Source organism: Cyanistes caeruleus, unplaced genomic scaffold (assembly GCF_971803275.1).
Source record: "Cyanistes caeruleus unplaced genomic scaffold, bCyaCae1.hap1.1 HAP1_SUPER_30, whole genome shotgun sequence".
Lineage (NCBI taxonomy): Eukaryota > Metazoa > Chordata > Aves > Passeriformes > Paridae > Cyanistes > Cyanistes caeruleus.
In genome coordinates, this window is record NW_028256295.1 from 925,851 (window position 1) to 951,891 (window position 26,041).

The following is a 26,041-nucleotide window of genomic DNA, read 5'->3' on the forward strand; positions in this document are numbered from 1 at the left end:
GTGCAACATCCCTGGATGGGTGGCAGGACCTGCCCAGGGCCCCTGAGGCCTCTGTCCCTCCCACAGAGGAAACCCTCCCTAAAGCCCTGGGGAAAACCATCCCCAACACTTCCCAGGGAGAAGGGAGCACTGTCCCAGGAAAGGGGACTGAGGCTGCCGGCTCACCTGCTCGCCCTGCTCGCCACGGAGCAGCCTGGGCAGCCCTGTCAGGCAGGGCCACTGCCAGGAGGAGCAGGAGGAGGAGGCGTAGAGCAAAGGCCATGGTGCCTTGCCCTCTGCCAGTCCTGCAGCTCTTGCTGCCACCACTGTCCTGACACCGCTGTCCCAATGTCAGCACCGCTGCTGCCGCCGCCGCTGCTGCCACAACAGTCGTGGTCAAGGACTGACTGCTCGGTCCTTGTGGTGCTGGGCAACCACGGGGCTCTGGGACCTCTGTGACCTCAGAGCCTGCTGTCACCTCAGCCTGCTGTCACCCCACAGGCTGCTGTGACCTCATGGCCAGGGTGGAATTGTGTGGGGAGTGGGATCTGCCTCCTTCACCAGGGACCTCATCCTGCCCAGCAGCTCTGTCCAAGGGCTATGACAGGGTCCCAGCCCAGCTGATCTCAGGCTGGGGGATGAAGGGATGGAGAGCAGCCCTGCTGAGAAGGACTTGTGGCTGCTGCAAGGTGAGTGGCTGGACATGAGCCAGCCATGTGCCCCCAAAGGAGGGTGCCCAGCATTGAAGGAGGTGATTCCACCACCCCTCTGCTCTGGTGCGAGCCCACCTGGAGTACTGCATCCACCTCTGGGTGCCCAGCACAGGAAGGACATGGTCCTGTTGGAGCTGGTCCAGAGGAGGGACAAAATGCTCTGAGGGCTGGAGCCCCTCTGCTTTGGAGACAGGCTGGGATAGCTGGGGGTGTTCAGCCTGGAAGGGAGAAGTCTCCACAGAAACCTGATTGCTACCTTTCAGTACTTTAAGGGGGCTTGTAAAATAGACAGGACAGAATTTTTAGTAGGGCCCATTGTGACAAGACTGAGGGAGAATGTTTTCAATCTATAAGATGGTAGATTCAGACTAGACATAAGAAAGACATTTTATACACTCTGGGTTTTGAAACCCTGGCACGGATTGCCCAGAGAGGTGGGCATCCATCCCTGCTGACATTCAAGCTCCTGCTCTGAGCAACCTGATCTAAAGGTGTCCCTGCTCTCTGCAGGGCACTGGACTAGATGGCCTTTAAATGTCCCTTCCAAGCCAAGCCATTCTATGTTCCTGTGCACCAGCAAAGCAGTGCTGGAATAATGCTGGGGTGATGATGCTGGCACCTGTGTTTTGGTAGTTGTGCCATTTAGCTGTTGGCCAGAAGAGGATTGATGGGCTGCACAGTGAAGTCTGCAGAGAACAGTGTGCTCAAGGAGAAACAGGAGAAGAACATGGCTTCCAGTTCAGATAAATGCCAGCATTTTGCTGCCCATTCCTTGTTAAGAAATAAAGGGATGTCCTGAAGATCCCTTCAATGTGGTTGCACCATTGGCTGTATCAGTACTTGCGTTCTGTAAAACAGGTGAGGTGTTACAACTTCTTGCCCCATTTATCACTGGATAAAATCCAAATACTGCATTGCTCCATGTTTACTTTCTTCCAAGTAAAGGCAGATTTTGTTCATTCTTGAGTGGGACATATACATCTGTTGACAAGCAAATTCTTCTTGCCATTCACACCATGTTGATTTGCTCTAATCTGATTGTAATTAGGATCTACCTCTCATTGTAATTAAGACTGATGGATTGTGAGGTGAAGTGTTGCATAATTTGCCCTCGAGAGAGTTTTTCTCTAATTCAATGATACATGAAGACAGGTGTAGCCTACCATACTTGTGGCATTAGTCTCTCACTCTGTCCTTTCCTCTCACCCAAGGGGAGGATCGAGGTCTGCAGGTCTCATCTGTGCACAGAAAGAGTTCATATCTCACCCAGACCTGCAGATGGTCATGATGGTTTCTGCCGGGCAGTGGCCGAAGCAGTCACGGTGATGGATTTCAGGCAGCGCTGGGGCTGTGCCAAGATCTCAGGGGGCCCAGCCAGAACAGTGGTGGCTGTTCTGCCCACATGGCTGGTCCCAGGCCCCCGCTCCCTTCAATCCCAGCTGCGGGCCGATGGCTTCCCCTCCCTGTGCCCGGCAGCCGCTGGGGCCGTGCGGGCCGTGGTGAAGGGGCCTGGCCCAGCCCAGAGCCGCTCCCGGGGCCTGGCGGAGCCCGGCTCGGTGCAGGCCAGGCTGGAGCAGGGCCGGCCTGACCAGCACCCAGTTAACTCTTCACTGCTGGAAACAACAGAGAGCTTTCCTGGGGTTGCCTGTCTTTAAAATGTGGATTTCACACAGGAGGATACAGCTTTTAAATGGTTTAGTAGGTTGTCAGTTTCTCAGAGCCAGCCAGCTATTGGTTTTGCTAAGCACTGAGGAAGATCTTAGAAGCCCCTTCCTAGAAAAATCATTTGCATGCGTGGCTTCTTCCCTCCTCACCAAGTATCAACTAATACAAAACCAGCACAGACACTCAGGGTGTAATAGGAAGCAATTTTGAAGCAATTGTTTTAAAGCAAAAGCAGTTATTGCACAGAGATTGATGTCACTCCCCCAGACCACTGGAGAGGGACAGTGACCCTGTCACCTCCCCCTGGCCAGCCCATTCCAATTCCCAATCAGCCTTTCTGGGAAGAACTCCTTCCTATTGTCCAGCCTAAACCTGCCCTGGTGCAGCTCAAGGCTGTGTCTCCTTGTCCTGCCCTCCAGCAGATCCCCACTCGCAGCCAGCTTGGTGTCATCTGCAATTTGTGAGCGCTGGACTCAACCCCCTCAGCCAGACCCTCAGTGAAGATATTAACCAGGCCTGGGCCCAGCACAGATCCCTGGGGACACCACCAGGGACTGGACACCAGCTGGATGCAGCACCATCCCCACCACTCTCTGGGCCTGGCCTCCAGCCAGTTCTGCAGCCAGCAAAGAGTGCTCCTGTCCAAGCCGTGGGCTGCAGCTTTTCCAGGGAATGCTGCGCCTCTCCGTGTCCAAGGCCTTGCTCAAGTCCAGCTCGACACATCCAGAGCCTTTCCCGCACCCACCAGGCGGGTCAGCTGGTTATAAAAGGAGATCAGGTTGGTCAGGCAGGACCTGCCCCTCCTAAAGCCACGCTGGCTGGGTCTGAGCCCTGGGCCATCCTGGAGGTGCCGTGTGATGGCACTCAAGGGGATCTGTTCCAAAACCTCACCAGGCACCGAGCTCAGGCTGTCAGGCCTGCAGTTCCCCAGCGCCTCCTGCCAGCCCTTCTTGGGGATGGGCTCACACTGGCACCTCCAGTCCTCTGGGACCTCCCCAGTGAGCCAGGACTGATGAGGAGAAATGATGGAGAGCAGCTTGGGGAGCTCATCCACCAGCTCCCTCATCCCCCTAGCATGGATCCCGTCCCATCCCATCCACCTGTGAGCATCTGAGTGGCTCAGCAGGTCTCTGACTGCTTCCTCCTGGATTACAGGGGGCTGTTCTGCTCCCTGTCCCCATCTACCAGCTCAGGAGAACACTTGTCCTGAGGAAATCCTGTCCTAATGTTGAAAATTGAGGCAAAGAAGGAGTTAAGTACCTCAGCCTTTTCCTCATCTTTGGTAACCATATCCCCCCCAATAAGGAATGGATGTTGTCCATAGCCTTCCTTTTGCCATTAATGTATTTATAAAAACATATTTATTATCCTTCACAGAAGCAGCCATGTTAAGCTCTAATTGAGCTTTCACCTCTCTGCTTTTCTTTCTGCATGACCTAATGACATCCGTAAACATTTCCTGAGTTGCCTGCCCCTCTGTGCAAAGGTGATGCACTCTCATCTTTTCCCTGAGTTCCTCCAAAAGCTCCCCGCACACCCAGGTTGATCATTTTCCTCACCAGCTCATTTTTTGTCACGGAGGGACAGGCTGTTCCTGCTCCTTCAAGACTTTTTTCTTGAAGTGTGTCCATCCTTCCTGGAATCCTTTGTTTTAAAAGGCTCTTTCCCTTAGAAAAACTCAGTAGCTGATTTAGTACTCCCCAAATCTGCATCCTTAATCGGCTGAAGTCTGCTCTTCCTAAGTCCAGTGTAGGAGTTTTGTTGATGCCCCTCCTTCTTTCACAGAATATTTCAAAACTCGATGATTTCATGGCCACTGTACCCCAGGCAGCCTCCAACCTCCACATCCCCCAGCAGCTCTTCTCTGTCTGTGAACAGCAGGAGACACAGCTTTCCTTGGCAGTGGCAAGAGAAGGAAACCTCCCCAAAGTGCAGCTTGGCAGGTTCAGCCTGGAGGGGAGGAGAAAGAAAAGTCCCTGCCAGGGTAGAATTTTGGTGCAGGAGGTGTCCCAGCGTGAGACCGGACCATGCCATGGCTGAGTGTGCCAGGAGCCGGCAGTCAGTGGGGCCCAGGGATGCTCCAAGGGACTTGGAGTTTTGCTTCTGACTCCTTGAGCAGCACCTTCAACCTTCTCTCAGTGCCTGAGGGTCCTGGACTCAGCCCCAAATGCACCCTGGGGCTCATTAAAATACAGAAAGCCTTGGGGCTCTTTCTCTTCCTTCCATTGTCTTCAAGTCCAAGGCTTGTGCATCTGCTTGGAGTCAGTTTGGAGTTCTGTTGAGGAGGAAGATTTGAAAATCCACCACATTTTTTTTTTTTTTTAAATCAAGGGTGTATTTTTTTCTTTTCTAGTTGAGAGAAGAGGTGACAGAAGCATTCCCCAAGTGATCTTGATGCTGAATGTCTCCTTAGGAGGTCTGGTCACAGAGAAGAATGAGCCCCTTGTGGGCTGCCCCTGTTTGGACAACCTGCTCCTCACCCCGAGCCTCAGCATGTCTGACATCGCCCACCTGGGACTGACATTCCAAAACATTGAAAACATTTATCAACTTTTCTTTATCATTAAAATCTAATTAATTTATAAAAAAAATTATATTTTTTATTATAATATTATTCTGTATTTTTATAACCTAATTTTTATATTTATATGAAAGAATTTATACATTTTTAGCAAATAAAAACATTATTGGTCTTTGGTACTAAGTACCACAATCCCCTTCTTTAATTAATTGACCACTATTTCTCCCTCTTTATGCTAATTACACCTATTTTTAGTCCTTTGGTCATAAATTTTAAATTATTCTCAGACAGGGTAAAAGGAGCAAGTTTGGGGTCCATGGAGACTTTTCTGAGGAACATTTGGGGCAGTTTTGGGTCTGGGGAGGGAATTTAGAGACAACCTGGGGGTCTGGAGGGCACCTGGGAGAGCCGGGTGGGCACTTGGAGGGGCACTTGGGGATTCTGTGGGACAGTTCGGGGTCAGGGGGAGCACTTGGGGGTCCAGGGGGGCACTTGGAGGTCAGGGAGGGGAATCTGGGGGCCCTTCGGGGTCCCGGCGGGCACTTGGGGGGCTGTAACAGGGAATCTCTAAATCGCGGGGGATGATGGGGATTGTAGGCGCCAGTATAATACGGTTTAATGGGGCCGCGGAGCATCACGGGAGTTGAAGGCACAGCTCCAATGGGTTCCGGTGAGGCGCGGGGCATGACGGGAGATGAAGTCCCGGCTGGAATAGCGCTCTATGGGCGCCACGGAGCATGATGGGAGCTGTAGTCCCGGAAGTGGCTCCGAAGGCGCGTTCGGCGGTGTGGGGAAGCCCTTGGAGAAGACTTCTGCGTCCGAGTCGTGGGTGCAGGTGCTTGGGGCGAATGTACACGGCTCGGGAGCACTTGGGGGGAACCTGGGGAGCTGTAACCGGGCTCTTTAGGGCGCGGGGCACGGCAGGAGGTTTGGGCGCGGAACTGTGTTGTGGGATGATGGGAGATGAATTCCCAGGAGTGGCTGGAAGGGGAATCTGTGGGGTCGGGAGCATTCAGGGATCCAGGGACACTTTGGGGGGCCTCGAACGGGCGCTGAGGGGGCACTCGGGGATCCTGAAGGGTCTGGGGGACACATGGGACATATGAGGGGCGATCCTGGGGTTCTGGGGAGCGCAGGGCATATTCCCAGTTCCTGACAACCTGGTCTCAATTGCCCCCTGCAGGCTCCTACTGACTGCCAGTCTGATCCCAGTACAAACCAGTCCCTGCCAGTGCTGCCACTCCTGGGATCCCCCAGCCCTCTCTGTGTTCCCCCCTCCCACATCTCCCCAGAGGAGCCCCAAGGGCTGGCAGTCCCCAGCCAGGGTCCCCAGCCAGCCCCAGGTTGGATCTGCAGCCCCCAGTTTTCCCAGTTTCCCTCTCCTTTTCCCCGGGCCGGGTTCCCCCCGTCCCCAGCGGGTGGGAGCAGCGGAGAGCCCCGCGCTGCCATCCCGACCTGTCCCGGCTCCATCCCCGCTCCTGCCGTGGGCTGTGAGGGGTTTGGGAACGGGGCACCGAGGGTGTCACTGCTCCTGGGGGAGGAGGAGGAGGGATGGAAGAGGAGGGAGGAAGAAGGAGAGTGAGAAGGGATGGAAGTAGGTGAAGGAGGTGGGGTTATGGAGGAGGAGCAGGAGGAAGGATGGAAGAGGAGGAGCGGGAGGAAGAAAAGGGACAAAGGAATATCATGGAAAGAAGAAGGAATCTCAAGGTCGAGCACTCCCTGAATTCACAGCCCCTCGCCTGTGGGATCATCCACCCCCATATTCCACAGGTGACCAAGGAAGGGGGAGCTCAGCCCAGATATCCTGGGGGATCCCTGGGTTGGGTTTTTTGGGGGGGATGATTGGAGAAAGAAGAACTCCAAAGCTGAGTGGAAAATGCCCCTTGGGGGGACCTCAGGGGGTCCCAGCATCACTAAGTGAAGAGATGGGAACAGGAGGAACTTTTCAGATTCCTGGCACTTCCAGCAGCCTGGGGAGGGCAGGGACCGAGTAGACAGGGGACCCCCAATACAAGTGTGACCCCCAGCAGCTGGGATGGGGGGAACCTCTGAACACCAAGGGGAAAGACCAGAGATGGGGAACTCCTGGGAGACATTTTCAGGGCTGAATCTTGATGTTTTGGAGGTTTTTATGGGTAGCTTGTGATTTCTAGAGATGGACTTGGGCAGGAGGAACCCCCTATTCCAGTGTTCTCATGAACTGTATTTTTCCTCAAACCAGGATTTTCCATTCCCAAACCTTGTCCAGATGGAGGAGGAGGCTGTGAGGAAGAGGAAGATGCCCCAGGACACCCAGGCAGGTGAGGAGGAAGTCAGTGCCCCTTTCCCCCTCTCTCCTGCTCCATCTCCCAGCCCAGCCTGGCCCCCGGCTGCAGGACAACCCCGCTGCCGACGCCGTCCTGCCGGGGACGCACTGGGGGGATCTCCTTCCCCTTCCCTCTGGCACGGAGGCAAATCCCATCCTCTCCTTGTCCTTCCTCCCCCAGACCAGGAGCTGAGGATGGAGACCAGGGAGGAAAAATCCCCACAGCAGAACCTCATGGAAGAGGCTGATTTGAGCAGCTCCACAGCACAGGAATCCAATGGGGAGGAAAAGCCATGGAGATCCCTCAGGAGGAGGGGCTCCAAACCCATCCCAGGGTGCTCTGAGGAGGAAAGACCCACCCTGTGCCGGGAAGGCGGCCAGAGATCCAGCCAGGGCTCTGAGCTGGTGGTCCATGAGCAGCCTCAGGATGGGGAGAAGCCCTACAAGTGCTTGGAGTGTGGGAAGAGCTTCAGCCAGAGGAAAACCCTGATCCGCCACCAGATGATCCACACTGGGGAATGGGCCTATGAGTGTGGGGAATGTGGGAAGGGCTTCAGCTGGAGCTCCCAACTCATCATCCACCAGCGCATCCACACTGGGGAGAGGCCCTATGAGTGTCCCCAGTGTGGGAAGAGGTTTCGGATCAGCTCCCATCTCCTCAGGCACCAGCGGATTCACACGGATGAGAGGCCCTTCTGCTGCCCTGACTGTGGGGAGGGCTTCAAGCACAACTGCACCCTCATCAGGCACCAGCGCATTCACACTGGGGAGAGGCCCTATGAGTGTGGGGAATGTGGTAAGAGCTTCAGAAACAGCTCCAGCCTGACCATCCACCAGAGGATCCACACTAGGGAACGTCCCTATGAGTGTGGGGAATGTGGGATGACCTTCAGCCGGAGGTCCCAGCTGATCATCCATCAGATGATCCACACTGGGGAGAGGCTCTACGAGTGTCCTGAATGCAGGAAGAGGTTTCAGACCAGCTCCACTCTCCTCGTGCACCAGCGGATTCACACGGATGAGAGGCCCTTCCGCTGCCCTGACTGTGGGAAGGGCTTCAAGCACAGCTGCACCCTCATCAGGCACCAGCGCATCCACACTGGGGAGAGGCCCTATGAGTGTCCCCAGTGTGGGAAGAGCTTCTCCAGGAGCTCTACCTTGACCAGACACCAGCAGAGGCACCGGTAAGGGAAGCCCTGTGAGTGCCCCAAGTGCAAGAAGAGCTTCGTGCGCTTCCCTGGCTCCATCCCCCACCAGAGGACCCACGTTGGGCAGAGCCCTGATGACCCACGTTCCCAGTGATCTGTGTTGGGAAGACACTGGGCTGGTGGTCATTTTATTTTGGTTCTATCTTTTGATTCATCTTCATCCCTTTAAAACAGATAAATTTGGAATAAAAGTCTACAAATTCATCAAAGGCATCTAAAACCTCACATTTACCGGTGCTTCAGGGGAATCTGGGATTCAGGGAGCGTCGCTGTCGGACACGAAATAAGTCACACGGACACAGCTCAAGAGATGATGAAGAAGAAGTGAACTTTATTTCTTCTCACAATTTATAGCTTTCTGACCATGGCCAGGGATTGGATAGTCAGGATAGCCCCTTTCTAACCACACTGGCCGTAAGACATGTCCATCAAGAGACATCTAACAGAAGGAATGCACAAGTATCTATGTTTATAGTTTCTATCCTGGGAAAATTCTTTAGAAACTATGTCAACAAGCTCTGAAGCTGAGTTTTCAGGGCGACAAGGGATGTACATGGGAGGGTTTTGGAGGCATTTGGTGTAGTTGTCTCCATTTCTTGGCACTCAAGGAGATGAGAGAGTTCGATCTATCACCTTGAAACCACTCAGTGCCATTGAAATCTACTCAATCCCACACCAAAATTACTGCATTCCACAGCCCCTCAGCATGTGATGCCTTAAGTTTTAGCTTTCCTATTTTTCATATTCTGCACTGCCTAGGTTTGTAGTTTTGAACTTCCTATTAAGTGTTAGTGAGCTCTCTTCACAGAGTAGGTAGACAAAACAATTCCTTTTCTAGCTTGATACCAAGGACAATTGTTACAAGTTCCAGGCCCAAAAGCATGAAGAAGGGTGGACTGAAGAGAGAAAACAAGAAGGATGGGACTTCATCATCTGAAGCTGTAACTGCACAATGAGCCCCAATATCCAGATGGACCTAAACTTCTAAAAATGTGAGACCTTGTGATGAGTTGTCCATTTTTGTGACCATTTTTGGTCCATCTTGGATGTAGCTCTGGCCAGGCTCTTGTACTGCCCAAGGTGTATCCTTTAAGGCCTTTTAATAAACTTTATTCTTAACTCTATCCAGCCTCTGTTCTAGGTCAGCCTTCTGAAGGCATCAGGTGGAAAGGGGTTGGAAGTGGATTTGGTGAAGTGGGAAGGAAATCAGGAGGGGTGAGATGGGCATTGGGTGGGGCAGGATGGGTGGGATGGGGATTGGTGTAACTTTTCTCTTTTTGCTTCTTTTGGGCTGAATTTTTTGTGGATATAACTTTTCTCTAGTCTCTCAGCTTCCTTTGTGCTGAATTCCCTGTGGATATAACTTTTCTCTAGTCTCTCAGCCTCCTTTGGGCTGAATTCCCTGTGGATATAACTTTTCTCTAGTCTCTCAGCTTCCTTTGGGCTGAATTCCCTGTGGATATAACTTTTCTCTAGTCTCTCAGCCTCCTTTGGGCTGAATTCCTCTGGGATCCTCCCTCATGGGGAGTCCCACTTATCTCAGTCCTTAACATTCGAAGAAAACTCCCGGGCTCATTAGATTCTGGTTTCTGGTGTTTATTGAAGGATCCTTACAAAAACCTGGCAGGTCTATCCAGACGAGCTGCACAAGCTTAAATCACCACAGCCTGGCTCATCTCGTTCTAATGATACAAAATGGCCCCGAACCACGCGGTCTTTTCACCTTTATACCAATTTTTACCCTATTAACTACAGACACGTGTATTGTTATTATATCTCAACAAATAGGTTTTCTAGATCTACTCACGTAATTAAAAGTGCGACTAACTCTAAACCGATCATTCTTTGTGCTTCTAAAAACTGCAGAAGCATGGAGAAGAAGGAAGAAGAAGGATTAAAAACTACACCTTTTTTCTTTCATCTTTACTCCACATATGAAACCCTCTAAAAATCTATATTTTCACCTCAGTGTTAAAAGAAACATTTTTCTACTTTCTATCATATTTCTAACAAACTCTGGCTTGCTCAGAGATATTTGGAAGCCTTTCTGTCAATATTATATATGATTCATATATTCTTTAAATAATTGAATAGACAGAGAAATGTCCCTGCATTTCTAGACACCTACAGGTTTCCTCAAAATCCCACAAAATTCCACAAAAATCCCACAAAATTCCATAAACATCCCACAAAATTCCCTAAATCTTCTCAAAACCCTACCATATTCCAGAAACATCCCACCAGATCTCTAAAATTCCACAAAATCAAGAAAAATCTGTCAAAATTTTTCAAGTCTCCACAAAATCCCATAAAATTCTGGAAAATAATCCCACCAAATTACAGAAATATTCTCAAAACCCTACCAAATTCCAGAAAAATCCCACAAAATCTCCACAAATTTCCACAAAATCTAAGAATAATCCCACAATATTTGTCAAGTCTCCACGAAATCCCTAAAGATTCCAGAAAAAAATCTCACAAAATTCCCTTAATCTTCCACAGCCCTACCAAATTCCAATAACATCCCACAAAATCCCCACACATTTCCACAAAATCTAAGAAAATACTTCAAAATCCTTCAAGTCTCCTAAAAATCCCACAAAATTGCAGAAAAATCTCACAAAATTGCAGAAATCTTGTGAAAACCCTTCCAAATTCCAGACACATCCCACAAAATCTCCAATCTCCAAATAATCAAAAAAATCCAAAAAAATTCCAGAAAAAAACTCCAATACAATTGCAGAAATATTCTCAAAACCTCACATTACACTAACATCCTACCAAATTTTCACAAACTTCCACAAAATCTAGAAAAATACAACAAAATTCCGCATATCTCCTCAAAATTCCTAAAAATTCCACAAAATTACCACCAAATCTCCTCAATATTTTACAGAATTCAAGAAAAATCCCACAAAATATCAGAAAAATCCCATGCAATTCCCTAAATGTTCTGAAAACCCCACCAAATTCTAGAAACATCCCACTAAATCACCACAAAATTCCAAAAAATCTAAGAAAACTCCCACAAAATTCTTCAAGTCTCCTCAAAATCCCTCAAGATTCCAGAAAAAAATCTCACAAAATTCACTAAATCTTCCCAAAACCCGACCAAATTCCAGTAACATACCACAATATCCCCACACATTTCCACAAAATCGAAAAAAATACCTCAAAATTCTTCATGTCTCCTGAAAATCCCTTAAATTTCCACAAAACTCCTACAAAATCTCCCCAGTATCCTGCAAAATTCAAGAAAAATCCCACAAAATTCATTAAATGTTCTCAAAACCCCAGCAAATTCCAGAAACATCCCGCCATATCATCAAAATTCCACAAAATCTAAGAAAAATCCCTCACAATTCTTCAAGTCTCTTCAAAATCCCTCAAGATTCTACAAAAATCCCACAAAATCACCTCAATATCCTACAAAATCTAAGAAAAATCCCACAAAATCCCCACAAATATCCAAAAAATCTAAAATAATACCTCAAAATTATTCATGTCTCCTCAAAATCTTTCAAGATTCCACAAAACTCCCACAAAATCTCCTCAATACACTACAAAATTCAAGAAAAATCCCACAAAATCACAGAAAAATCCCACACAATTCCCTAAATGTTCTCAACAACCATCAAATTCCAGAAACATTCCACAATATCCCCACAAATATCCACAAAATATAAAAAAATACCTGTAAATCCTTCACGTCTCCTCAAAATCCAACAAATTACCAGAAAATTCCACAGTACCAAAAAATCCCACAAAATTCCAGAAACATCCTACCAAATCTCCACAAAATTCCACAAAATCTAAGAAAAATCCCTCACAATTTTTCAAGTTTCCTCAAAATCCCACCAAATTCCAGAAACAACTCCAACAAAATTGCAGAAAGATTCTCAAAACCCTACCAAATTCCAGTAACATCCCACAAAATCCCCACACATTTCCACAAAATCTAAGAAAACACATCAAAATCCTTCATGTCTCCTCAAAATCTTTCAAGATTGCACAAAACTCCCACAAAACCACCTCAATATCCTAAAAATTCAAGAAAAATCTGACAAAATTGAAGAAAAATCCCATACAATTCCCTAAATGTTCTGAAAACCCCAGCAAATTCCTAAAACATCCCACAATATCCCCACTAATTTACGCAAAATCTAAGAAAATACCTCAAAATCCATCATGTCTCCTCAAAATTCATCAAAATTGCACAAAATTCCACAAATTCCACAAAAGCAGTCCAATATCCTACAAATTCTAAGAAAAATCTGACCAAATTGCAGAAAAATCCCATACAATTCCCTAAATGTTCTCAAAACCCCACCAAATTCCAGAAACATCCCACAATATCCCCACTAATTTCCAGAAAAATCTAAGAAAATACCTCAAAATCAATCATGTCTCCTCAAAATCCATCAAAATTCCACAAAACTCCCACAAAATCACCCCAATATCCTACAAAATTCAAGAAAAATCTGACAAAATTGCAGAAATATCCCATACAATTCATTAAATGTTCTCAAAACCCTACCAAATTCCAGAAACATCCCACAATATCCACACAAATTGCCACAAAATCTAAAAAAATACCTCAAAATTCTTCATGTCTCCTCAAAATCCCACAAAATACCAGAAAATTCCACAACAGTACAAAAAAATCCCAGAAAATTCCAGAAACATCCTAACAAATCTCCATAAAATTCCACAAAAATCTAAGAAAAATCCCTCACAATTCTTCAAGTCTCTTCAAAATCCCTCAAGATTCTAAAAACATCCCACAAAATCACCCCAATATCCTACAAAATTCAAGAAAAAACCCAAGAAATTGCAGAAAAATCCCACACAAATCATTAAATGTTCTCAAAACCCCAAATTCCAGAAACATCCCACAATATCCCCACACATTTCCACAAAATCTAAAAAATACCTCAAAATTCTTCATGTCTCTTCAAAACCCCACCAAATCTCCAGAAACATCATACAATATCCCCACAAATATCCACAAAATCTAAGAAAAAACTCTCACAATTCTTCAAGTCTCCTCAAAATCCCACAAAATACCAGAAAATTCCACAACAGTACAAAGAAATCCCAGAAAATTCCAGAAATATCCTACCAAATCCCCACACATTTCCGCAAAATCTAAGAAAATACCTCACAATTCTTCAAGTCTCTTCAAAATCCCTCAAGATTCTACAAAAATCCCACAAAATCACCTCAATATCCTACGAAATTCAAGAAAAATCTGACAAAATTGCAGAAATATCCCATACAATTCATTAAATGTTCTCAAAACCCTACCAAATTCCAGAAACATCCCACAATATCCACACAAATTGCCACAAAATCTAAAAAAATACCTCAAAATTCTTCATGTCTCCTCAAAATCCCACAAAATACCAGAAAATTCCACAACAGTACAAAAAAATCCCACAAAATTCCAGAAACATCCTGCCAAATCTCCACAATATCCCACTAAATCTAAGAAAAATCCCCCACAATTCTTCAAGTCTCCTCAAAATCACACCAAATTCCAGAAAAAAATCTAAAAAAATTCCCTACATCTTTCCAAAACCCTACCAAATTCCAGAAATATCCCACAAAATCCCACAAATTTCCACAAAATCTAAGAAAATACCTCAAAATCCTTCATGTCTCCTCACAATCCCTCAAGATTCCACAAAATTCCCACCAATCTCCTCAATACAAACTTCAAGAAAAATACCACAAAATCGCAGAAAAATCCCACACAATTCCCTAAATGTTCTCAAAACCCCACCAAATTCCAGAAACATCCCACAATATCCCCACCAAATTTCCACAAAATCTAAAAAAATCCCTCAAAATTCTTCATGTCTCCTCAAAATCCCACAAAATAACAGAAAATTCCACAAGAGTACAAAAAAATCCCACAAAATTCCAGAAACATCCTACCAAATCTCCACAAAATTCCACAAAAATCTAAGAAAAATCCCTCACAATTTTTCAAGTCTCTTCAAAATCCCACCAAATTCCAGAAAAAACTCCAACACAATTGCAGAAAGATTCTCAAAACCCTACCAAATTCCAGTAACATCCCACAAAACCCCCACAAATTTCCACAAAATCTAAGAAAATACCTCAAAACCCTTCATGACTCCTCAAAATCCCTCAAAATTCCACAAAACTCCCACAAAATCACCCCAATATCCTATAAAATTCAAGAAAAATCCCAAAAATTGAAGAAAAATCCCACAAAAAATCATTAAATTGCTCAAAACCCCACCAAATTCCAGAAATATCCCACAATATCCCCACACATTTCCACAAAATCTAAGAAAACACCTCAAAATACTTTATGTCTCCAGAAAATCCCTTAAATTTCCACAAAACTCCTACAAAATCTCCACAATATCCTGCAAAATTCAAAAACATCCCACAAAATTCATTAAACGTTCTCAAAACCCCACCAAATTCCAGAAACATCCTACAATATCCCCACACATTTCCACAAAATCTAAAAAATACCTCAAAATTCTTCATGTCTCCTCAAAACCCCACAAAATACCAGAAAATTCCGCAACAGTACAAAAATATCCCACAAAATTCCAGAAACATCCTACCAAATCTCCACAAAATCTAAGAAAAATCTCTCACAATTCTTCAAGTCTAAAAATCCCACAAAATACCAGAAAATTCCACAACAGTGCAAAAAAATCCCAGAAAACTCCCAAAATATCCCACCAAATCCCCACAAATTTCCACAAAATTTCAGAAAAATCCCTCAAAATTCTTCAAGTCGCTACAAAATACCCCAAGATTCTACAAAAATCCCACAAATCACCCCAATATCCTACAAAATTCAAGAAGAATCCCACAAAATTGCAGAAAAATCCCACAAAATTCATTAAATGTTCTCAAAACCCCACCAAATTCCAGAAACATCCCACAATATCCCCACAAATTTCCACAAAACCAAAAAAAATACCTCAAAATCCTTCATGTCTCCTCAAAATCCCACAAAATACCAGAAAATTCCACAACAGTACAAAGCAATCCCACAAAATTCCAGAAACATCCTACCAAATCTCCACAAAATTCCACAAAATCTAAGAAAATCCCTAACCATTCTTCAAGTCTCCTCAAAATCACACCAAGTTTCCAGAAAAAACTCCAACAGAATTGCAGAACGCTTCTTAAAAACCTACCAAATTCCAGAAACATCCCACAAAACCCCCACAAATTTCCACAAAATCTAAGAAAATACCTCAAAACCCTTCATGACTCCTCAAAAACCCTCAAAATTCCACAAAACTCCCACAAAATCACCCCAATATCCTATAAAATCTAAGAAAAATCCCAAAAATTGAAGAAAAATCCCACAAAAATCATTAAATTGCTCAAAACCCCATCAAATTCCAGAAATATCCCACAAAATCCCCACACATTTCCACAAAATTTAAGAAAATACCTCAAAAGCCTTCATGTCATCTCAAAATCTTTCAAGATTCCACAAAACTCCCACAAAATCTCCTCAATATACTACAAAATTCAAGAAAAATCCCACTAAATTGCAGAAAAATCCCACACAAATCATTAAATGTTCTCAAAACCCCACCAAATTCCAGAAACATTCCACAATATCCCCACACATTTCCACAAAATCTAAAAAATACCTCAAAATTCTTCATGTCTCCTCAAAACCCCACAAAATTCCAGAAACATCCTACCAAATCTCCACAAAATCTAAGAAAAATCCCCCACAATTCTTCAAGTCCCCTCAAAATCACACCGAATTCCAGAAAAAAATCTAAAAAAAATCCCTACATCTTCCCAAAACCCTACCAAATTCCAGAAATATCCCACAAAATCCCACAAATTTCCACAAAATCTAAGAAAATACCTCAAAACCCTTCATTTCTCCTCAAAATCTTTCAAGATTCCACAGAACTGCCACAAAATCTCCTCAATATCCTACAAAATTCAAGAAAAATCCCACAAAATCGCAGAAATATCCCACACAATTCCCTAAATGTTCTCAAAACCTCAGCAAATCTCCAGAAATATCGCACAAAATCCCCACAAATTTCCACAAAATCTAAAAAAATCCCTCAAAATTCTTCATGTCTCCTCAAAATACCAGAAAATTCCACAACAGTACAAAAAAATTTCACAAAATTACAGAAACATCCTACTAAATCTCCACAAATTACCACAAAATCTAAGAAAAATCCCTCACAATTCTTCAAGTCTCTTCAAAATCCCTCAAGATTCTACAAAAATCCCACAAAATCACCTCAATATCCTACGAAATTCAAGAAAAATCTGACAAAATTGCAGAAATATCCCATACAATTCCCTAAATGTTCTCAAAACCCCACCAAATTCCAGAAACATCCCACAATATCCCCACTAATTTCCAGAAAAATCTAAGAAAATACCTCAAAATCAATCATGTCTCCTCAAAATCCATCAAAATTCCACAAAACTCCCACAAAATCACCCCAATATCCTACAAAATTCAAGAAAAATCTGACAAAATTGCAGAAATATCCCATACAATTCATTAAATGTTCTCAAAACCCCACCAAATTCCAGAAACATCCCACAATATCCACACAAATTGCCACAAAATCTAAAAAAATACCTCAAAATTCTTCATGTCTCCTCAAAATCCCACAAAATACCAGAAAATTCCACAACAGTACAAAAAAATCCCAGAAAATTCCAGAAACATCCTAACAAATCTCCACAATATCCCACTAAACCTAAGAAAAATCCCCCACAATTCTTCAAGTCTCCTCAAAATCACACCAAATTCCAGAAAAAAATCTAAAAAAATTCCCTACATCTTTCCAAAACCCTACCAAATTCCAGAAATATCCCACAAAATCCCACAAATTTCCACAAAATCTAAGAAAATACCTCAAAATCCTTCATGTCTCCTCACAATCTCTCAAGATTCCACAAAATTCCCACCAATCTCCTCAATACAAAATTCAAGAAAAATACCACAAAATCGCAGAAAAATCCCACATAATTCCCTAAATGTTCTCAAACCCCCACCAAATCTCCAGAAACATCCCACAATATCCCCACCAAATTTCCACAAAATCTAAAAAAATCCCTCAAAATTCTTCATGTCTCCTCAAAATCCCACAAAATAACAGAAAATTCCACAACAGTACAAAAAAATCCCACAAAATTCCAGAAACATCCCACCAAATCTCCACAAAATTCCACAAAATCTAAGAAAAATCTTCCACAATTCTTCAAGTCTCCACAAAATCCAACCAAATTCCAGAGAAAACTCCAACACAATTGCAGAAAGAGTCTCAAAACCCTACCAAATTCCAGTAACGTCCCACAAAATCCCCAAACATTTCCACAAAATTTAAGAAGACACCTCAAAACCCTTCATGTCTCCTGAAAATCCCTTAAATTTCCACAAAACTCGTACAAAATCTCCACAATATCCTGCAAAATTCAAGAAAAATCCCACAAAATTCATTAATGGTTGTCAAAACCCCACCAAATTCCAGAAACATCCCACAATATCCCCACAAATTTCCACAAAATCAAAAAAATACCTCAAAATACTTCATGTCACCTCAAAATCCCACAAAATACCAGAAAATTCCACAACAGTACAAAAAAATTCCACAAAATTCCAGAAACATCCTACCAAATCTCCACAAAATTCCACAAAATCTGAGAAAATCCCTAACCATTCTTCACGTCTCCTCAAAATCACACCAAGTTTCCAGAAAAAACTCCCAACAGAATTGCAGAACGCTTCTTAAAAACCTACCAAATTCCAGAAACATCCCACAAACCCCCACAAATTTCCACCAAATCTAAGAAAATACCTCAAAAGCCTTCATGTCATCTCAAAATCTTTCAAGATTCCACAAAACTCCCACAAAATCTCCTCAATATCCTACAAAATTCAAGAAAAATCCCACCAAATTGCAGAAACATCCTACAATATCCCCACACATTTCCACAAAATAGAAAAAAATACTTCAAAATTCTTCATGTCTCCTCAAAACCCCACAAAATACCAGAAAATTCCGCAACAGTACAAAAAAATCTCACAAAATTCCAGCAACATCCTACCAAATCTCCACAAAATCTAAGAAAAATCCCTCACAATTATTCAATGCTAAAATCCCACAAAATACCAGAAAATTCCACAACAGTACAAAAAAATCCCAGAAAATTCCAGAAACATCCTAACAAATCTCCACAATATCCCACTAAACCTAAGAAAAATCCCCCACAATTCTTCAAGTCCCCTCAAAATCACACCGAATTCCAGAAAAAAATCTAAAAAAAATCCCTACATCTTCCCAAAACCTTACCAAATTCCAGAAATATCCCACAAAATCCCACAAATTTCCACAAAATTTCAGAAAAATCCCTCACAATTCTTCATGTCACCTCAAAATCTTTCAAGATTCCACAGAACTGCCACAAAATCTCCTCAATATCCTACAAAATTCAAGAAAAATCCCACAAAATTGCAGAAAAATCCCACACAATTCCCTAAATGTTCTCAAAACCTCACCAAATCTCCAGAAACATCGCACAAAATCCCCACAAATTTCCACAAAATCTAAGAAAAATCTCTCACAATTTTTCAATGCTAAAATCCCACAAAATACCAGAAAATTCCACAACAGTGGAAAAAAATCCCAGAAAACTCCCAAAATATCCCACCAAATACCCACAAATTTCCACAAAATTTCAGAAAAATCCCTCACAATTCTTCAAGTCGCTACAAAATCCCACAAGATTCTACAAAAATCCCACAAATCACCCCAATATCCTACAAAATTCAAGAAGAATCCCAAGGAATTGCAGAAATATCCCATACAATTCCCTAAATGTTCTCAAACCCCCACCTAATTCCAGTAACATCCCACAATATCCCCACACATTTCCACAAAATCTAAAAAAATACCTCAAAATACTTCATGTCTCCTCAAAATCCCTCAAAATTCCAAAAAACTCCCACAAAATCTCCCTAATATCATACAAAATTCAAGAGAAATATGACAAAATTTCAGAAAAATCCCACAAAATTCATTAAATGTTTTCAAAACCCCACGAAATTCCAGAAACAACCCACAAAACCCCTACAAATTTCCACACAATCTAAGAAAACACCTCCTTCATGTCTCCTCAAAATCCCACAAAATAATAGAAAATTCCACAACAGTACAAAAAAATCCCACCAAATTCCAGAAAGAGCCCGCCAAATTGCCACAAATTTCCACAAAATTTCAGAAAAATCCCACAAAACTCTTCAAGTCTCCTCAAAATCCCTCAAGATTCCAGAAAAAAATCTCACAAAATTCCCTGAATCTTTCCAAAACCATGCCAAATTCCAGAAACATCCCACCAAATCTCCACAAAATTCCAAAGCAGCTAGGAAAACTCCCTCAAAATTCTTCAAGTCTCCACAAAAACCCTCAGAATTCAAGGAAAATCCCACAAAATTGCAGCAATCTACTCAAAAGCCCAACAAATTCCTGCAACATCCCACAATATCTAAACAAATTTCCACAAAATCTTAGAAAATACCTCAAAATTCTTCATGACTCTGCAAAAGCCCACAAAATTCCACAAATCTCCCAGAAAATCTCATCAATAACCTACAAAATTCAAGGAAAATCCCACCAAATTGCTGAAAAATCCCACACAATTCTCTAAATGTTCTCAAAAACCCACCAAATTCCAGAAATATCCCACAAAATCTAAACAAATTACCACAAAATCCAATAAAATACCTCAAAATTCTTCAAGTCTCCTCAAAATCCCTCAAGATTCCAGAATTATCCCACAAAATTATTTAAACTTTTGCAAAATCCCATAAAACTCAAAAAAAATCCCATGAATTTGCAAAAAATTTTTTAAAAATCCCTCAATCTTCTTAAACCCCCAAAAAATTCCAGAAACATCCCACAAAATATCCTCAAATTTCCACTAAATTCCACAAAAATCCCACAAAATTCCTGAAACATCCCACCAAATTCCAGAAAAGTCCCACAAAATTATTTAATCTACATTTGTCTTGGCAGTTGTAGATCCCAGCTGCTCTTGCCCCTCTTCTGCTTGCCACTTGAATTTTAGCAGTACAGCTGCAATTGCCTCTTTCAATCAGTGCTACCCACTGTGCTTTTGTCACAGGGAACTCAGGATTTTTGTTTCAGGCATCATGATCACTAGAGATCAAAATGCTCCCAAGTCCCTGAGCACTAAGTCGAGGGGAATTAAAGCCACACAGGTCACATTTGCAGTGCTCAAACACAGCCCTGTTGCTGCTGCTGCTGCTGCTGAAATAGAATCAACTGACAGAGGCCATCACAGAAATTGCCTCTGCAGTGGCAAATAAAATGAAAAAATCCACCAGGAGAAAGAAAAACCAGAACTTCCCAACTCGCTTCATTGTTTCTTCTGAGCAGCAGAAGAAAAAGGAACAGGGCACCTTTCAGGCAGCTCCACAAGCTCAGGGTTCTCATTTCATTGGGAATCTGAGATGCAATTGGCCTTGTTAAAAGGATAAAAGCAAAGGGAATGAATTGGGAATTATTAGGAAAAAATGACCCTTCTTACACACAAAGTTCACCAAGTCAGTCCCTGCATTTCTCCTTTTCACATTCTTTCTCTCATCCACTGAGAGGTCCAGCTTATCATGTTCTGCTGCTTATCATCACCTGATTGTGCTCTTGATTTCTCCCAGTGCAAGAGATGTAGAATCATCTCAACTGAACACAGAAACAAACTCCCTCTGTCAGCCCATCTTCATGTTCCAGATCACTTTCCAGATGTCCATGGGGCTGTTGGAATGATGAGCTCTCCACTGCTGGCTGCAGGCTCTGGAGATTCCTTCTCCACATTCAGCCAGGCTTGTATTCCCCAACAATTCCTGGTAGCCCATCATGTTTTCTTTGGGTAGAAGAGGAACAATGAAAACCTCACCAATGGCACAACTCCCCTGTCCACAAGGAAAAGAAAGAACAAGTTGTCAAGTTCTTCAAACATTTGTCCTGCTTTGCTGCAAGAGTTGTGCTGCACTCACAGTGTGGGAAGCCAAGAGAAGCTGCAGCTGGGGGCACATCTTGTGACAGGAGCTGCACCTTGTTCTCCAGGACAGGTTTTTGGAAAGAACAGATGGGACTGGGGAGAAGATTCTGGGAAAATTGAAACAGCTTTTTTAAGAAATGAAAATAAAATCCAAAGAAATGAACAATATGTTATTTTCTATTTTTCTCTATTTATTTTTATGTTTCCCTTTTCCATCTTGCGCTGTTTCTCCATCCCATTCATTCCAAATGGCTCTCACCTCTAAGATCTGAGACTTGGCAAGTTTTAGACACTGTAAAATACCCTGAGCTATACCCAGTTTGCCTTGCCCTGTTTTCCTTGGAAAGCAATGCTGGAGACACAAGTGCAGTGCTTGGCTCAGGTACAAATTCTGCATTCAGGGAATGTGCTCAGACGGTGTCTGAGCCTCAGCAGGGACAAGGCACAGCAGCAGCCAAGGGCATTGCTGTGCCCCTGTGCAGGAGTCCAGACTCTGGCTCTTGGCTCAGCAGGGCAAAGTTGCCGTGTTTGGCCAGGCTCAGGGGCTGCCCGGGGAGCGCGGGGCTCGGGGCGGGGCCGAGCGGGCAACGGACAAACGGCCCCGGGGCTTCAGTTGCAGCGGCAGCGGCGGCAGCGGCAGCAGCGGCGGCAGCAGCGAAAGAAGCGACAGCAGAAAATTTATCAATTCTCTCTCTCTCGTCTCCCTCTCCCACTGTCCCGCATCTTCTCCCCGACTCCCTTTTCCTGTGTCCCCTTTTCGTCCAGTTTCCCTCTCCCCGTGCCCACCCGGGCCATGCCCCCAGCCCGCCCCCGGCCCCGGGTGGGGCTGCCCCGGCCCCGTCCCCGTTCCCGTCTCCGCCCATCCCGCCGAGGTCTCCTCTTCGCCTGGCTCTGGCTGTGCTGGGCGGGCATCAGTGCCTGGGGCAGGGGCGGCATTGCCGCCCTCTGGCTCCGCCTGGCCCGACCCCGACCCCGGCCCCGTCCCCGTCCCCGTCCCCGGCCCCGGCCCCGACCCCGGCCCCGGCCCCGGCCCCGGCCCCGGCCCCGGCCCCGGCCCCGGCTCCTCCCGGGGCCCGCGGAGGACACAGGCGGTGCGGCCGCTGCCGCCGCCTCCGCTGCGGCTTCCCCGGCCCGAGCTCCGCCGCTGTCGCGTTCCAATGAGGGAACGCCTGCGGGTGCCCGGCCCGGGGAGCTCGGGGAGCGCTCGGGGGCCGTTCCTGGCCCCGGGCCGAGCACTGACGGCCGCGTCTCTTCCCCAGGGAAGGCGCAGCAGGCCCTGCAGCAGCGCTACCGAGTGGGGTCACTGCTGGGGCGCGGCGGCTTTGGCAGAGTTTTTGCGGCCACTCGGCTCTCGGACGGACTCCCGGTGAGCAGAGGGGCCGGCGGCGGGCGGAGGAGGAGGAGGGGGCGGAGGAGGAGGATGGGGCTGGACACGGTGGGCGGTGAGCTGAATCCGCTGTTCCCTTTGGCTTGCAGGTGGCCATCAAAAAGGTGCCACGGAACCGCGTCCGGCACTGGGGCGAGCTGGTGAGTGAGCGGGGCCAGCGGCAGAAGCCGGGCCGTGCCGGGCGGGGATGAGCCGGGGCCCGGCAGGGTGGGAGCCGCCAGGACACCTGCAGGGAGAGCGGGCGTGGGGCCAGCGGAGGGCACAGAGCATCCCGGGCTGGCTGAGGGCTTCCCGAGCCCTGGCACGGCCTCAGCCCCACTGACGGCACCGTGCTCCTCCCGCAGCCCGACGGCACCAGCGCACCCCTGGAGATAGTGCTGCTGGACAAGGTGTCCACAGGCTTCCCCGGTGTGGTGCAGCTGCTGGAATGGTTTGAGCTCCCCAACACCATCGTGATGGTGCTGGAGCGCCCGGAGCGGTGTCAGGACCTGCGACGTTTCATTCGGGCACGGAGGTTCCTGTCCGAGGAAGAGGCGCGGGAGCTGTTCCAGCAGGTGCTGGCGGCCGTGCGGCACTGCACCAGCTGCGGGGTCCTGCACCGAGATATCAAACCTGAGAACGTCTTGGTAGACCTGGACACCGGCGAGGCAAAACTGATTGACTTCGGCTGTGGCACCTACCTGCAGGACACAGCCTACACTCAGTTTGCAGGTGAGCCCACACAGGGGTGGTGATCCTGGTCCTGGCATCTCCTGGCCCAACCTGGGTGTGGCAGGAGGGATTCTCCCTTTTGCTGCCAGTCACAGCATTGAGTCTTCAGCCAAGTTGCTTTTCAGCAGAGTTGGGTGAGAACCCATGTTCCAGGCCTGCTGGCAGCCTTTGCCTGCCACTCTGCCCAGGACTGGGGCTGGGGCTGGGGCAGCCAGCCTGACAAAACCCCCATGGGTGGGGGTAGCAGAGATGGGGTGGCAGGACCTGTGCACCAGCTGGTTTGGTGTGCAGGTGAGAATGGGCTTGGACTGCTCTGCTCACCTGGTTTGCCTTGGTTCAAGATGTTTTTTGGGCAATGCCAGCAGGGAGGATATGGGTGTGGTTTTTCCCCAGCACTGAGTGGTTATTTCCCTTTGTGTGTCATGGTCGGGCCTTGCCAGGGTTTCTGCTGCCCTCTTCCAACACCAGTGGCTTCTTTTCCAACCCCAGGTTTGTACCCAAGTCCCAGGTGCTGGTGAGAGGGCAGCAGGTCACCCCGTGTGCCACTGGGGCAGCCCCCACATGCCCAGGGATGCTGGGGCCGGGCTCTGGGAGCAGCAGCATCCCCCTGATGAGCTCCATCCATATTCCATAGGAACACCGTCATACAGCCCCCCGGAATGGAACGACTTCGGCTGGTACCATGGCGAGGCAGCGACCGTCTGGTCCCTGGGCATCCTGCTGCACGAGATGGTCTGCGGGGAGCACCCTTTCAGGAGGGGCAGGAACATCAGATGGGGCCAGCTCCCGCTGCCACAACGGCTCTCCCAAGGTGGATCCTCATCTCTGGGCACGGGGGGAACACCAGTGTTGGGAGACAGCAGCGGGCTCGTGAGCATCCCGCTCTGGCAGCTGCTGAGGAGGTGGCACATGTCCTGCTCTCCTGCTCTCCTCCAAAACAAAGAATTGATGGGAAAGTTTAGGCCCAGCTCTGAGCACATCCAGCGTGGCCTGGGCATGGGAATAGTGGGGCAAAGCAGGCAGGAGCCTTCTCCAGCTGACCAGTGGTTTGTGGTTTCTCTCCCCAGACTGCCAGATTCTGATCAGGTGGTGTTTATCCCTGAACTCCTTGGACAGGCCCTCATTAGAAGACCTGTCCTGTGATCCCTGGATGCAGGATATTCATCAGCCCTAGAAGAAGGGAGAGAGCCACAGGCACAGTGATGCAGGGACCTGGTAAGTTACAGCTCCACACATGCCCTGGCAATCAGCAGCAAAGAAACCCAGACTTTTTTGTCCTGCCTGTGTCACTGCACTGGGGTCATGGAATGGGAACACACAGCCCTTGTGCTGGAGCTGAGCTGCTCTGCCCAGCACTGGTGGGCACCATCTGAGCTGGTTTTGCTTGTCCTGCTTCACTGACAGCCGGGCCCTGGGCAGAACCCTGACAGCCTGGTGTCATCCCAGGGAAGAAGGAGCCCCTGGAGAAGCTGTACCAGGTGGGGCTGCTGCTGCTGCTCCTGGAGACATGGAGGACAGCAGCAAGGATGACAACCTCTTCCTCCACCTGGCCAGCGGGAGCTGGCGATGATGGACTTTGATTCTGGCACCTTCTTCAAAGCCAGGCTCCACAGGGAATTTTCAGGTAAGTCCAGACCCAGGGGGATGCTCCCAGATTTGTGCATTGGCTGGGAACCAAAGGTATCCCCTTTGCTGGGGCAGATGCAACTGATTCCTCAGTGGCTGCCCAGCTGGTTTTTGGCAGGGCTGGGGACGTGGGCTGGGGTGGATACGAAATGGGAGTGGGATCCTGGCCCTGCCAACAGCCCCCAGCACCCACCGTGCCCCGGGCTGGGGCTGGGGCAGCCAGCCCGACACAAACAAACCCCCATGGCAGGAGCACAGGTGGGACTCCAGAACCTGAGCACGGCTGCTTTGCTGTGCAGCCAAGGAAGGGCTTGGGCTGCTCCACTCCCCTGCTTTGCTTTGGGATCACCGTGATTTTGGGGGACAGTGCAGGGGGAAAGGGAGAAAGCATGGGCTTCCCTCACCCATGGGTGGGTTTTTCCCTAGAATGTAGGGGTTGGGCCTTCCTCAAGCTCCTGACAGACAAAAGATTTTTTACCATTTTTCTTGTTTCCCCCTTTTTGTCTGTAACCTATTTTCATTAATTTGTTGTTTGTTTTTCTAAAGGAAGCGTTCTAGGTGGGGTCCAGTCTGGATCAGGAAGTGCTTGGGACCAGCTGTGGCGTGGATGGGCCGTGCCCTTGGAGAAGACTGAGGACATCGTTTGGGACCAGCTTTTCTTGTGGCAGCGGATGGTGTGAGGTGGGTCCTCATCTCCTTGGCATGGGTGGGACAAGAGCTTTTGGGAGATGGCAGCGGGCACAGGAGCATCCCGCTCTGGGCAGCTGCTGAGGGGCTGGATCTGCCGTGGCTGGCTGCAGGCTGGGCACATGTCCTGCCCTCCTGCTCTGCTCCCCAAGGCAGCAGTGA

General features: G+C 46.8%; 2 protein-coding genes across 2 annotated transcripts in view; both read left to right on the forward strand.

Moving 5' to 3' along the window:
- The window catches only part of LOC147645241 (uncharacterized), a 234,263-nt gene that overhangs the window by 27,323 nt on the left and 180,899 nt on the right, over positions 1 to 26,041 (forward strand). The window lies entirely within an intron of this gene.
- The window catches only part of LOC147645242 (uncharacterized), a 120,260-nt gene that overhangs the window by 9,536 nt on the left and 84,683 nt on the right, over positions 1 to 26,041 (forward strand). Inside the window, 1 exon segment of the mRNA XM_086874757.1 lies at positions 7,610 to 8,449. Coding sequence (XP_086730883.1) covers positions 7,610 to 8,449 — 840 coding nt within the window.